Source organism: Myiozetetes cayanensis, unplaced genomic scaffold (genome assembly GCF_022539395.1).
Source record: "Myiozetetes cayanensis isolate MyiCay16 unplaced genomic scaffold, myiCay2020 scf19, whole genome shotgun sequence".
NCBI lineage: Eukaryota > Metazoa > Chordata > Aves > Passeriformes > Tyrannidae > Myiozetetes > Myiozetetes cayanensis.
The window spans coordinates 5,125,918-5,139,924 of NW_026087400.1; the positions used below are offsets into that span (position 1 = coordinate 5,125,918).

Below are 14,007 nucleotides of genomic sequence, written 5' to 3' on the forward strand. Positions count from 1 at the left end.
CGAACTCGTATATTGTGCACAAGCCTGAAAGTTAGTTGTGGGGTTTTGGTTTTGTTTTTTCCCTAAAACTCTGTATTTTAGTGACAGCGAAGTCTGAAAAGGAACAGTAAAACCCACACATGCTTGGGCTGCCTGTGTGCTGGGCAGTGTCTCCTCGAGGTCTGGGTTCCTGACATCCTGCTCCCTTGGGCCTGTGCTCCCACTGCGGATGGGCCTGTGCAAGCTGGACGCGATGCAGCCATCGGCTCCTCACGCGCTGCCTGGAGGAATTTCATCCTCGGGGAGGAAAAAAGTAGACTAATGTAGATGGAAGAGAACACAGGGGAATGTTCAGATGGTACTGGACACCGGAGGCAATAGTGCACCGAAAACCAGCCTTACCAGAGTCCCTGTGAAATGGGCTCTTCAGGTTTAACTGCACAGCGTTTAATAGTTTTAGCATCACCTAGAGTTAGAAGCTAAAGTTCTTTGAAGAACTGTGATTTGAATAATTTTAAAACTATACAGAGAAAAGGAATAGCACACTTCTTATTGTATTTAAAAATTGAAAATACTAAATCATGTCTCCAGCAAAACAGCTCGTTACAACTGATATAATTTAAATAGAAACCAGTGGTGGTGGTGGGGATAGTTTTTGAAGTGGCTTTCAAAAGCTACTATTCCAAAGAAAGATTGGGTGGAGAGGGAAAGGGGGAAGAACCAGAATAGGCTTTAATGCTACACAGAAATATTTTTGAAAGATCAGAGGAGAAGCAAAGTTTCCTTTGGATAACATGGGTGCTGGTGGTGTAAAACACAACCTGTTGTTGTCGGTTAGGGACTGTGATTGGAGCCTGCACATCCTTCATGCAAAGCTCAGCAGCCCTACACTGGAAATCCTGCTGAATGGGGCTTCCACAACTGCATGGCACTGCTGTGACACCGCGTTGAGATGTTCACAAGTACCTGTAAGCGCCGGGCTCGTCTGTACAGCAGATGATGTGGCAGTTCTGTCCTGCTGTGTGTTGTAATGTCTATAGCTTTGCTGCATGGGGAATTTCCTCAGGGGAGGGGTTCTGTGTCTGTTGACATCTGGTGGGAGAGATCCTACTGCTGTCTGTAGTGAATGTACCACAGTAATGCTGTTTCTTAAGCCTGGGAGGAATGTGCTGGTTTCTGCCGGAGGATTCATTGGGTTCCACCCTGGGAATGAGCTGGCTCAGCTCCATCTGGACCTTGGTCCCTTCTGCCCACCTGGCTCTCCAGTCAGTAAGGATCCAGTTCCTGTCCTAACAAGTGGCCCATGGGACAAACTGGGGCAAATAGGAATTAATGTTTTGGCTTAAATAGTTTAACATTTTCTGACATCAAGCCAAGGCGTTTCACCTGTGTGTTAGAAGTGCTGAGTAGAAGAGCCACTAATTGCCTTATTCTGGCACTGAACTTCTGCCTGTGGTAAAACTCCTATTATTCTCTTGGATGGGGTAGGCTGGTGTTCAGTGTTTTACTCATCCTTTAATTTTGTTTAAGAGCATTTATTGTAGGTATGCTGGAGCTACTGATGGAAAGACCAAACCCCCACAGTGTAAAATACAATGACTGGTGTGTACAGTAGCTTTGGCTGAGCCTTCTCCTCAAGCTGCTTGTGGACTTCATGGCCGAGCACTTTGAAATCATGCCCTGAGGGAATCCCTGGGCCATGATACATCCCATCTATTTGCTGAGCAACTCTGGCATTTGCTCAGAAGTAAAATTCCCTTTGTGTTGAAATACTGCTCTCTGGAAAGAGTTTTTATGTTAATGCTTCCAAACATACACCCGCCATGTTCCCTTTCTTGTTGGGAGGTGCTGTAAGCTTTGGGCTGTGGTTGTGTTGTGGGTTGAGCTGCCACCTGAAGAGCCAGTCCTGCTCCTTCCCCACCGTCCTCTGGGTGCTCCTGGGCATTGGATCCAAGACCTGTGTAAGGACACAGTGAGTTCCTTCAGCTGATTATGTGGCAGCACATCGATCTTGTCACTGAAAACCAAAACTTGGTAGGACAAAAATTCTGGTTTCTTGTAGTCAAAACAGGATAGGAGGGTTTGTTGAGATGAGGTTCATCTATAGGTTATTTGCATACATAGGATTAAGTAGACTTAGTAGGGTTCTTTATCAAAATGTGCGCATGATTGGACAGTGTCCATCAGATCCTGCTGTGTCCTGTCCATTTGAACAGGTCTTTGGTAGTTCTGAAGCACTGAAGGAGCCACGTGTGACATAGTGCAGAATCTACCATCCACTTCTCGAGTCAACAAGCCCTGGTAGGGAGACACTTGTAACTGGGATATAGTAGCTTGAAACTGGCCTGCGTGACACTTATGAACTATTTGCATTTTTTTCCATTGGCTAAAGAATTACACACCTTTAGAATCCTTTCTAAATAGTCATGATGTTACCTGGCAGGCTACAGGTAAAGGATGCCTCTGCATCTCCTTGGACCTTACAGATTCTGCTGACCTTCAACCCTGGGAACTTCAATCTACCTTTGTACTAGTACTTTTATTTATTTATTTTGCAAGTTCATATTCTGGCTGGGATATAGCTGTTTGTAACAAAGGTGGGTGGTGTGGGTATAGTTCTCATATACAACATCTGATGGGCATAAAACATCTCAGTTCTGCTGTTTTTATTTTTATCAGTGTAATTTTTGTTAAATAATTTGAAGTAATCATAAAAAGAGAGGGGATATAGGATTAAGTACAAATTTACAGTTGTTCTGCTGCTGTAAACCAAACCAGAACTGAATGTGTAAGAACTGACCTTTGCTGTCATTGCTTTGAAAGCCAAGCTGTGCTGTCCTGCCTTTCGGTGATAAGTCACAGAATGTGCTGCTGTCCCACCTGCCTGAAAGGGTACTGTTCTGTGCAGAAGATAAAATAAACCAGGAAAAAGAGAATGGAAGTAGAGTAATTCCTGCAGAGTTACCAGTGTGCACGTTTTGGATATTTGCCTCCACTCTGTTCAAGACTGGCCTCAAAATAGGTTGGCTGGTGACCTCTCAGATTCTGGGGACCAGATCTGACCAAACAAAACCCATCAGCAGTAGTTCCTTATCCCCTCCCTCATGGGAGTGCTGGAGGCCTCCTGACAACTGGAATAGTGTTAGTGGGGTAGGAGAGAGGGGGGACACATGGAGAGGCACTTAGGGTCATGTGAAAGGTCTCCCTGGCTCAGACAGGAACCACAGCCAGACCATAAGGAAAGCTGGGAATAGTGTGAGGGTAATAGTTCTAATCTCCTTTATGGCAAAATCATCACACCCTGTGAAATGGTTTAATGTACCGTGGCAGCAGGTTTTGTTTCACACTTCAAATAGTTAAATCTCTCCCAGAAATAATCCTTAACTGTAAAATACTTCTGGGAGCAAAATCGGGATAAAGATACAGTGTTTCTGGATGTCCTGCTGCTTCTCCTTGTGTTCCAGCAGAAGTTCAGCACAGGCCCTTGTACTTCATCTCACAAAAGGTCAAGTCCAGCGTCGTTTCTTGTTTTGCCTCCCACTGGTGTCTGTGGGGCAGCTGTCAGCAGTGAGGGCCAGTTAAAGGGCCAGGGGTGAGGAGGGTCTGCTGGAAGCACATGCTGATGTCCAGGGGTGCCTGAACTTCAGGCTGCAAGGCCATTTCTTCCTGAAGTGAGCAAGTATCATGTGTCCCTTAAGCATTCCAGATCTTCCCTGATTTGAAGGATGATTCCATTGGAAGCTTCTGCAGATGTGTGTGGTTTCTTGAACCAGACACCCCAGGAGGGCTTTGTCCCCTTCAAGTCTATCTCAGAACGGACAGATGGGGTGGTTTAGACCCTTCCTAGTGATTTCTGCTCTCAGCAGATATGGAAGGTGAAGAGGAACCAATTGGTCCTCGGTGAAGTTATTGGAAGTTAAAAACTCCCAGATCTTGCCCAGGAAGTATCCTGCACTTTGCACCGAGGACTTGTGGGCTAATTCATCTAAAAACCTTCAACAGGATTTGAAACAACTATTTTAGGAGCTGATTTTTGGTAGTTTCCCTCAGAACCTGCCCTTGTTTGAGCTCTCAAGATCCCTGTGCTGGTGTTTGCCCACTGTGACATCTTGTAAATGATGTTCTGTTTGCTGGAGGGTGGGGTGTTTTCTTGGCTTTTTTTACTGTGTTGAATTGTTCCTGTCAGTGCCAGAAGGTGGATGGATGAAATGTGATTGAAAGACATGTTTGCTTTTAAAGTCCTGTACAAGTATGTCTTCAACATGTGGGAAAACTGGAGCTTTTACTTAAGACTCTGTAAATTTTCTTGTGTGTGACGTGTATCAATTATTCTATTAAGAATGGGGAAAAAATGTTTAAATGAAAAATCTGAATACTGTGAATACAATGGTTTGAGAATGGTGGGAATTAGATGACTACAGCCTGAGCAGTAGTCTTAATGTTTAAATATTCTCTAAATCTAGAATTTAGCAAGGAACTGAATAGCTTTATCAAACTTCACTAATACTAAAGATAATATCAGTGCAGTTTCAAATTCATGGACTCTGTCATCGGGTCAGCCTCTGTGATAAGCTGGTTCTCTAAGATGCTATGAGAATTTTTCTGCTTAAATGTAGAATATGAGTTGTATTGCCTTGTTTTTTTTTTTTCTGCGTGTGGGAGTTTTTGAAGCTTAACCATGAAATCCCTTTCAAGAATCTTTGAAGGTGGTGCCTTTTTCCCCCACCATTTTTCTTGTAAACAAAATTTTGAACCAAAAAAAACTCTATGTGAACCTTGGCATGTTTTTTTTAAATTACTTTTAAGAAGGGTAGTGAGAGTAAATAGCTTGAACTCCCTGCTTGCAGGGAGATGGTATTTGACAGGTTTTTCTTTGTAGATTGGTACCTGGTCTTCATGAGTAGGAAATTACAAAGTTAAGCCTTTAATATTGTATTTTTTTCTTTGTTTTAACAGCTCAAAGAGAAGAGAAAAGGAATGAAGATAGAGCAGAGTCCTCATTGGCATCGAAGAAGACTGTTGTGTCTATAATGGAGAAACAGTCACCTTCTCTCCCTAAAAATCTGCCTTCCAAGAAGTCCTCATCCTACTCTAACACTACACTAACCAAACCACCACTGAAACCTGCTGGAAGTTTCAAAGGTGTCATTCCCAAGAAACCTTGGTCTTCCTCAGGCAGTGTTCCTTCCAAACAGTCACCTCTCTCTCATGGCTCTTCCGTTTCCAAGAAACCAGCTCCATCTTCCAGTCTGGGGGGAGGACTCAAGAAGCCTTCACTGCCTTCAATGTCAGCTGCAGCTGGAAGTAGTCAAACAAAAGCATCAGCCAGCCCTGTCCAGTCACAGCCCAACTCTCAGATTCGACAAAATATTCGACGATCCCTGAAAGAAATTTTATGGAAGAGGTGGGAATTCAAAGCACTTACTTTATGTAGGACTCTACAGCTAGAAGTAAATGTTTAGCCTGCAGAGGGGTTTTTTTTTATGTCTTGATAAAGAATTTTGAGGGATTGAATTCATGCTACAAATTACTACAAGTACAATTGGCACTTCAGGTTTATATTTGAAATAAAAATTCCTGGATATAAAGTAAATGTGTATGTGAAAACGCCTTTAAAAAGAGAAACCTCACTATCCCATTTATATTGAGGCAATTACAGTTGAAGAATTAAATTACAGCATAGAAGCTTTTATAATGCAGGTGCTCTTGAGTTTTAAAATCTGGTGGTGGCACTGTTGGAGATGTAGACTTGTAGGCAACATAGTACAGGAAACATCATAGTGAAAGGTTAAAGCCTCACTGAGGGAGAGATTCTGCTGCCAACATAAAAATCAACAAGAAATTCTGGTCAGTGGGCAATTATCACTTGGAAAAGGAAAAAAAACCACAAGGAAAGACATATTTTCCTGTGATGATTGTTAAAGGTAACGTCACCCATCAACACTTATCGTAGAGCACTGCTCTCTGGTATTGTCTCTGAAATGGAAATGCTGCTCACAGTGGAGAATTTGAGATCAAAATACAAGTGCTTGGGCTCCCTGTGTCCCTCATGCCGGAGAAACTCCTCTCCTGACTGCGGTGCCACGAGCAGGAATAAAGGCTGACTTGTTTTCCCAAAGCCGTGTCTTCCATGGCCATCTGTGGGCAGTAACTCAAGTTTGCCTGAGTTCAAGGTCCTGAGATGGACTTTGGCTCTCAGGTGTCATTTTAAGGAGTCTCGAGCTCTCCCTGGTGGAGGAGCAGCCGAGGGCACCTCTGAAAATTTAGTTTTTGTGACTGTACCTGACCATTCACACCTCACATAACTGCACGTACCTGCTCTTGCTTTCAACAGAGTCAACGACAGCGATGACCTGGTCATGACAGAGAGTGAAGTAGGGAAAGTGGCGCTCAATATTGAAAAGGAGATGTTTAATTTGTTCCAAGTTACGGACAACAGATACAAGAGTAAATACCGCAGCATCATGTTCAATCTCAAGGACCCCAAAAACCAGGTTTGGAACTTTCTTAAACAGTAAACTTATCCAGAAATGTACTTTTGGGCTTTAATGGTATGTCAGACTCTAGACCCTCAACATTCAGAGCTTCAAGATAGAGACTTATGAATTAAACTATAAAATATTATTATAAAGCCATTCAAATCTTTTTAACAATAGCTTTATCCAAGTAGGAGTTCAAAGCCTACTGTAGTTGGTCGTTGGTATTTATTCAGTTTGGGCATTTGGTGTGAAATATTTATTTACAGAATGGCTTTCTTAAAATAAATACAGAGTTCATCGATTTCTCCTCTTGTTGCATTCTGTAGTATGCATTGGATACATGATATCTGTGCTTTAAAGGAGGAAAACAGCTGCTGGTACAGATGAAAATATTCACTAGAGAACACTTAAAACTTTTCTTTTGATTTCTACAATAGATCTGAAACAGGAGAGTGGCTGTTTAATTTCTGACATTCCTATTCACTTATACTGAGAATTATTGATGGTAATGAGCAAAATTCTTCTGTTTTCAGGGACTTTTTCATCGTGTCCTTCGTGAGGAAATCTCACTGTCAAAACTAGTGAGAATGAAACCAGAAGAACTTTTGTCTAAAGAACTGTCTGTGTGGAAAGAGAAACCAGCTAAGGCAGTAAGTAACATCATCTCCCCTGTGTCCTTAGATACAAGTTTGCCAGCCCTTACCACCTGTACTAAGTTTGTAACACTCAGTTTCAATATACTTTTCCTCTACCATCTGCCAAATGATAACGAAGTACATAATAAATAAAATAATATGGACTTTTTACCATGGTGGTTTTGTTTCTTTCAGTTGGTGGAGTCACGAAGCAAATCTCAGGAGATCAAGAAAACGGCTGTGAAACGGGAACATGTGCCAGTTGTCAATATGGAAGATTCTCCCCCAGTGTCTGACTCTGATGTAAGTACTGGGGCTGTTGCTTCAACATGAGGACATTGAGGGGGAGAAATGGCAACTGGGGCTTCAAATTTGCCATCAGAAGTGCAGATTGTTTCACTGGACTGTAGGGATATCACAACCTAGTAGGTGTGCTAGGAGCATTTTTCTTTTAAGTGTGAAGGAGTGCAAAAAGCAATGATAAGCATATTTTGCAGGCATTTCAAAAATGCTGCATGTTTTTCAGCCCTTGTTGTCAATTCACAGACAAATCTTCTGTTTCTGAGCATTAGCTCTCTACTTCACAACACTCTGGAATGAAATAAGGACAAATATCATTTGAGAACTCTGCCTAACATGATATGCTTTAGCCAAGGCCTTTAATGGTTTTTTTTAAAAGAACTGAAGTTAATTAACAGATTTCAAAGTGTTTCTTTATTGTGATGAACTGGAATATTTTTTGGTTTATTCACTTCTAGGAACAGCAGGAGTCAACCCGAACTGCACCCAGTGTGAACAGTGCTCCTTCTCTAGATGTTTTTAGCAGCATGTTGAAGGATACAACAAGTCAACATCGAGCCCATCTTTTTGACCTGAACTGCAAAATCTGTACAGGTATTTACAATGCTGACCTTGGGTGAAGTAAAAGAACTGTTATGTTAAGAGTGTTGTTCATTTGTTTGTTTTTTTTAAAATAGTTTCACCAAACTATTTTATTGTTAAATAGTAATTAAAGCTTTTGAAATAAATTTATAGGTCAGGTTTCAGCATCTGAAGATGAGGTAGCACCTAAGAAGATGAAGTCAGGGGCTTCTGCTAAAAAGGTGGAACCGAAATCAAAGCCAGAAGTCCAGCCCAAGTATGAAAGTCCTGCAGCAGCCCCGGCAGCAGAGCCTGACAAAGAGCCCATTGCTGATGACGCGATGGACATCGATGTTGAACCAGCAGCAGAAACAGTTTCTCAGCCAACTGCAGAAAGAACTTACATTCCTACAAGCCAGAGCCAGAACAGCACAGACTCTGCTGTACCTGAAGAGGTCTCTGCTTTCCCTGTCTCTTGTGCTGGCCCAGTTGTCACAACTGTGACGGTTTCAGGCAGAGACCCCAGGACAGCCATGAGCGGCTCCTCTGGGACCACGACACCGGCACAGCGTTCTGGGCCTGCAGCTGACAAAGTCTCAACGGGGGAAACCAAACAGGAAACTTCCAAACCAGCTATGACTGTCCCCAAATCAATATTAACAAAACCGTCCTCCTCACCAGATCCCAGATACCTGGCGGTTCATCAGTCACCCAACATCAAGTGCGTATTCTCCCCAGCCAGCCAAGCTGCCACATCCCTCCTGGGGCTCTCTTCACAGTCCCATGTCCCATCCCCTTTCCCCCAGTTAAAAGGCATGTTCAGGTTTAAAGTTCAGGTAGCCTAAATCACATTTTTCATTTGCCATCTCTCATTTGCCTTCTCTAGCTGGTTACATTTTCAGAGCATGAGTGTATTTTGGCAGCAAAGATTCTACGGTGTTTCTGCAGGGAAATAAAACTTGAGGTGTTGTGCAGACTTAGAAGTCTGCATGTATATTGATACAGAGAAAGACAGTGTATGGGAGAGATGGTTTAAAGGCATTTCCAGATGTTCATACTGTTCTAAAATACTAGTACATCTGAGTATGGATTAAAATTAACCACTTGATCAGCTTGGAAGGAAGTGGATTTCTTTCCTATTCTGAGTACCTATAGTAGTAAAAACAAATACTCTTGAGTATATCCTAGTGCAATTGCAGTTAAAATAATTTTATTTATAGCAAATTCTTTTATTTGAGAATCTTTCTGATTCACGTTGTTGACCTAACTAGTGGGAAGTCTGTAATTCCAATTAGGAATTGGACTCCATTTATGGAGTTGGAATGACAACAGTTATAGCAGTAACTTACTTTTATAAAAGTCATATCTTTTGGCATCTCTTTACCTGTCTGCAGCTACAAGTTTATTTTCTGTTACTCGTTGCTTTTTTAAGTAATAACAAGTTAATGGAAAACATTAACAAAGCATTCAGGAAAAATTTTGTTATTTGTTTAAAAGAAAGTATTGAATCAGTAGGAGGAGGGAAGAGAATTGAAAAACCAAAAGGGTCCATCCTCATTTGCATTGTGTAACCTTTCTGTCTGGATTTGTTTTGCAGTGTTGCAGAGCCACGCTCGCCCCAGGACAGCGACACTTCCCTCTTTCTCTCTCGTCTCAACACCATTTGGAAAGGATTCATTAACATGCAAAGTGTGGCCAAATTTGTCACTAAAGCATATCCAGTCTCCGGGTGCTTTGATTATCTTAGTGAGGTCAGCACTGATGTGTGTGTGTGTTTGCAATGGATCTGTGCTGCAGTTCCTGGTGCTGGAAAGGTTGGGGGCACTGTGTGTTTATAGAGTTATATTAGAACTGGAGCAGTTGTAAATGGCATCCCTTCAGTGACAGGAAAAGTAGCTCAAGAAGAAAACACAACCTTTAAAAAATTCCTCACAAATCTGTGAAGAAGTCTTACATCTTTCAACATGTTAGGATCTAACACGGAATAATGGCTTTATTTCAGCTTCATTGTTTTCGAGACAGTGCTTTGAAGTGGATGCCTTGTTCTGTTCCCACACTAGATGGGTCACTGATGGCATCTGTTACAAAATTGTGTTTGGCTGTTTATGACAAATATCATCCCTTTTACTAGTTTTCAAATAAAACCAGTTGGATGACACGGTTCTGGGAGGGTGTACATTCAAATAATGAGGCAGTAGAAAGGTTGACACTGAAATAAGTCAGCTTTTCTTTTTCTTTTTTTCTCTTTTATCTCTGAAGGGCATTTTATGTGACTGTTACAAAGTTTCAAACACAAATTTGTGTTTTAGGAGTTTATTAGCAGGGTTGGTGGTTCTTTTGGGTAGCTCTTTTGCTGAAATGAGACTCACTGTCCTCATGACAGGAAGCTCACTAAGAATTCTAATTAAACACCTCCAAATTTAGGAACAGCCTGTCTGAAATCAGAAAATGGTGTTCTAAAATTTACTAAATATAACTGTGTGCATTATCCACTGGGCTACTGGGATGGGGCAACCTGCACTGCTTTTTTTGGTTTTCATTTTTGGTTTTTCTCATATTACCATGTAATGCTTCTTGTTTAGGATTTACCAGATACAATTCATATTGGGGGGAGGATCTCACCGAAGACAGTCTGGGATTATGTTGGCAAACTCAAATCTTCACTTTCTAAGGTATTCATTTAAAATCCTTTGCAAAAGCCAGAAGAAATATGCAGCAATGTAAAATGAGAACTTTTTATAATATAGAGTAATAAAGAGCAAATACTGACATAGATCACACCTGGAAAAGTACCAAAACCAGTTTTAAGTTTTTGATTTATTGAAGAAATGTGTTTATTGAGATGCAAATCTTAATATCTCTCTCCTGTGTAATAGTCAAATCTTCATACTGTTTATTGTTTAAAATAGTGAAGATTGAAATGGAAATCTTGAAGAAAACGTACTTATCACTTAATGTACATAATTGATTTTAATATTAAAATCACTTTAGAAGTGAAAAAGTGATGCACAGTATAGAGAGATAATCATGAAACTAAGAATTTTCCATTTCTTTTTATTTGAGCCTCAAGATACACAAGTAATGTATGTTTCTGAAAATGGCACCTAATTCTGTTTTAATGTTACAAATTGAACAGCAATAGGCTCTTAAAGCCAGAGTGTTGCCCTGAAGGCATAGCTGGAGTGATAAATGTACAGTTTATTTTTACCCCTGGGATTTGCCCTTTACCATTTTATTTGCTGGTATGTTACAGGTTGAGTTTTTTCTACTTTGCTTTTGTGTTCCAGGAATTGTGTTTGATTCGCTTCCATCCTGCAACAGAAGAAGAAGAGGTTGCCTATATCTCTCTCTACTCCTATTTTAGCAGTCGTGGGCGTTTTGGTGTTGTAGCTAATAACAACAGACATGTCAAGGATCTCTACCTGATCCCCCTGAGTTCTAAGGACCCAATTCCTTCCAAACTCTTGCCCTTTGAGGGACCAGGTAAGCACAAAACAGGGGAGGTTAAATGCTAGGTAAAATCACAAAACAAAAGGCAATCTGAGACAAAGTTGTTGAATATTTAATGTAAGCATTATTTAAATTTTTTTTATATAAAACCAATTTAAAACTACATAAATAGGAGAAACTGGAAATCCAGCTCTGCTCAAGATAAAATTGTCTGAAGTTTACACAGTCTTTCCAACAAGGTGCTTGTAGGCTGTTGGGAGATTGAGTTTACCTGTAAAATCAAGGATATGGAACAGCTATTACATTAAAAAAAAAGGCCCAAACACTAAAAAACTCCCGTTTCTTAGGATTAGTAGGTGATAGACAGCAGTTGGTATAGGCAGGCTATATTATAATCTTCTATTTTTGGATAAGACTACCTGTAGTAATGTTTGGTGAACATGGTGACAGAAGAACTGAGAATGAAAACACCCTTCTCCTACAAAACTTGAAGTCATTTCATCTGAGGATGGAGGAGGTGCATATGCTTCATTTCCAAATAAGGATCTGAGGGATTATAGAAAATACCAGGTTGAGAAGCTGAAGAACTGCAGGTTCCAGTGAAGGTAGAACTCCATTGTCATGGCAATGGGGGGCACTAAACGGTGGGTATGAAACAACCAACATACAGGAGCTGATCTTTCTGGAAAGCTGAGTGTCCTCTACTCAAATACAGGTGTAGCACTAAACTCAATAAAACACTGTCAGAGATTATAAGCAGGAGAAACAGTGGCTGGGACAGGTTTTCATGGCTTACAACAACAAGTGAAACATCATTATTAAGTGTTCTCCCTTCCTCCATGAGATGGCCGAGGGCTCTGCATCCTGAAATAAGATCTTTATCGTCTCACTCCCAATCTGTTCTATCCATCCTTGAGCAGTGCACAGTCTAGGTGATTGTTTTTAGGCAATAGCTAAAAAGGCAGAATTATTGCTCTCTAAATTATAGCAATTGTCAGAACTGCGTAAATCTCACCACCTCATAGTCTGCAACTTACAGAATTCTTGAAAGGTAGGCAAAAACTGTTACTCCCATTTCACAGCCAAGAAGTGAAAACACCGAGTGCAGAACACCTTGGCACGGGCTTCTAGGTGGAGTCTTAACAGGCTGGTTTTTCCAGGCAGAACAAAAGAAACACCCTCCTTCCTGGGCAGTAGTACAAGGGTGGGAATCAGCTGTAAATGTCAGCTGATCTGGTAAATAATTACCTGCTTTAGGGAGACATTTTCCTAATTGTTGCCTCTTTCATTGCTGCGAAAATACCAGCTTTCCTTTTTACACTTCTGTACTTCTCCATTATAGGTTTCATTTGAAATGAAACTCTTTACCTTAGACTGGAGGCTGGCAAATGTAGTCAAACTTTACTCTTAGAAGAGGAATTTGTAATGTCAGCCTGGTTTTGCTAAGTTTCTTATGAGTCAGGTTTTCAAATTAACATAGGTATTTGTAGGCCAGGTGGATTAAAGACGCAGCAGAAACAAGGTTTCAAGGGCAGGCAGGACATGAGATGGAGCAGTTTCATAGAAGACCCACTTAGAGTTCTGACATCAGTCCACACTTGTTGGGAACTCCCGTGGCAGCCTTCACCTCACAGCTGGGCCAAGTTGTGTTGGTGTTTTAAAAGCAGATCAAAAGAATCAGGTAAGCTGGGTTTGTGTATGTATGAAAACCACATCATGTAATCCACACTTTTTAATGACATATGATGGAATTCACTGTTTTTTCTTTCTTTGACAATCAATAAAAATATTTTGTGGAACGTGGTCATTGTCTCCTTAAATTTAATCGTGTGCCTTCCAGTAGAGTATAGCAAGGCCTGGTAAAGCATTGCCTTTAGGTGGTTTGATAAATATGAGCTGAGGGGGGTGGAGGGAGAGGACAATCAAACCCTGCCACTCTAGAAATCCTAGTTAGAAGATATTCCATCTTTATCAAGCAGTTCCAGTATGGATTAGGAATTTCTCCTGTTTTCTAATGGACTGGATTTGGAACACAACTGAGGACTTCTGAACTGCACTAATACCTAGAAGATCTGCAGAAAACTTTGACATGGGTGGCTTAAAAACAGAGAAAAATGGAAGGTTATCCTGATTTATATTTAATTAATCTCAGATATTTATTACCAGACTATGTATCATGGGCTCTTCTGCACTGTCTTTTTGCAGTGTTTACTGTATGTGAATTCTCTCCTCTGTTTCACATACACACTTTATTTAGCACTTTTCATTTGTAAAAAATAATATAATCAGACTTAATTGCTGATAGTGATTTACTGAGGGATTAAGTGGCAACAGGAAGGTAACTATCTTACACAGTTAAAATAAAGGAATTTTACCAAAAGAGCCATATATCAGCAAAGCATTCCACAAATGCTGATACCTCTTTTGGGCAGTTTACAATAGGAACTGTGTTTTTTTGATGAAGTACGGAGGCGTGAAATCTCCTCGTGCTGTTTGGAATGCTCTTAAAAATTGTAACAAAAGGAACCAAAATTTTAACTGAATTGTCAGTGGAGCTTGGTGTCTTCACCTCAGCAGAACTCATTAGGAAAAGCAGCAGCAGT

The 14,007-nt window shown here is 40.8% G+C and overlaps 1 protein-coding gene across 3 annotated transcripts in view; it reads left to right on the forward strand.

Moving 5' to 3' along the window:
* DIDO1 (death inducer-obliterator 1) overlaps positions 1-14,007 on the forward strand; it is a 46,242-nt gene that overhangs the window by 24,333 nt on the left and 7,902 nt on the right. For 2 of the 3 annotated variants that reach the window (XM_050313441.1, XM_050313443.1), the window contains 9 exons: positions 4,936-5,383; positions 6,314-6,473; positions 6,992-7,108; positions 7,289-7,396; positions 7,852-7,987; positions 8,129-8,675; positions 9,552-9,705; positions 10,537-10,626; positions 11,242-11,437. In XM_050313441.1, coding sequence (XP_050169398.1) covers positions 4,936-5,383; positions 6,314-6,473; positions 6,992-7,108; positions 7,289-7,396; positions 7,852-7,987; positions 8,129-8,675; positions 9,552-9,705; positions 10,537-10,626; positions 11,242-11,437 — 1,956 coding nt within the window. Of the gene's footprint in view, positions 1-4,935; positions 5,384-6,313; positions 6,474-6,991; positions 7,109-7,288; positions 7,397-7,851; positions 7,988-8,128; positions 8,676-9,551; positions 9,706-10,536; positions 10,627-11,241; positions 13,208-14,007 lie in introns of those variants that run through there. The other variant, XM_050313444.1, reaches the window with a different exon arrangement.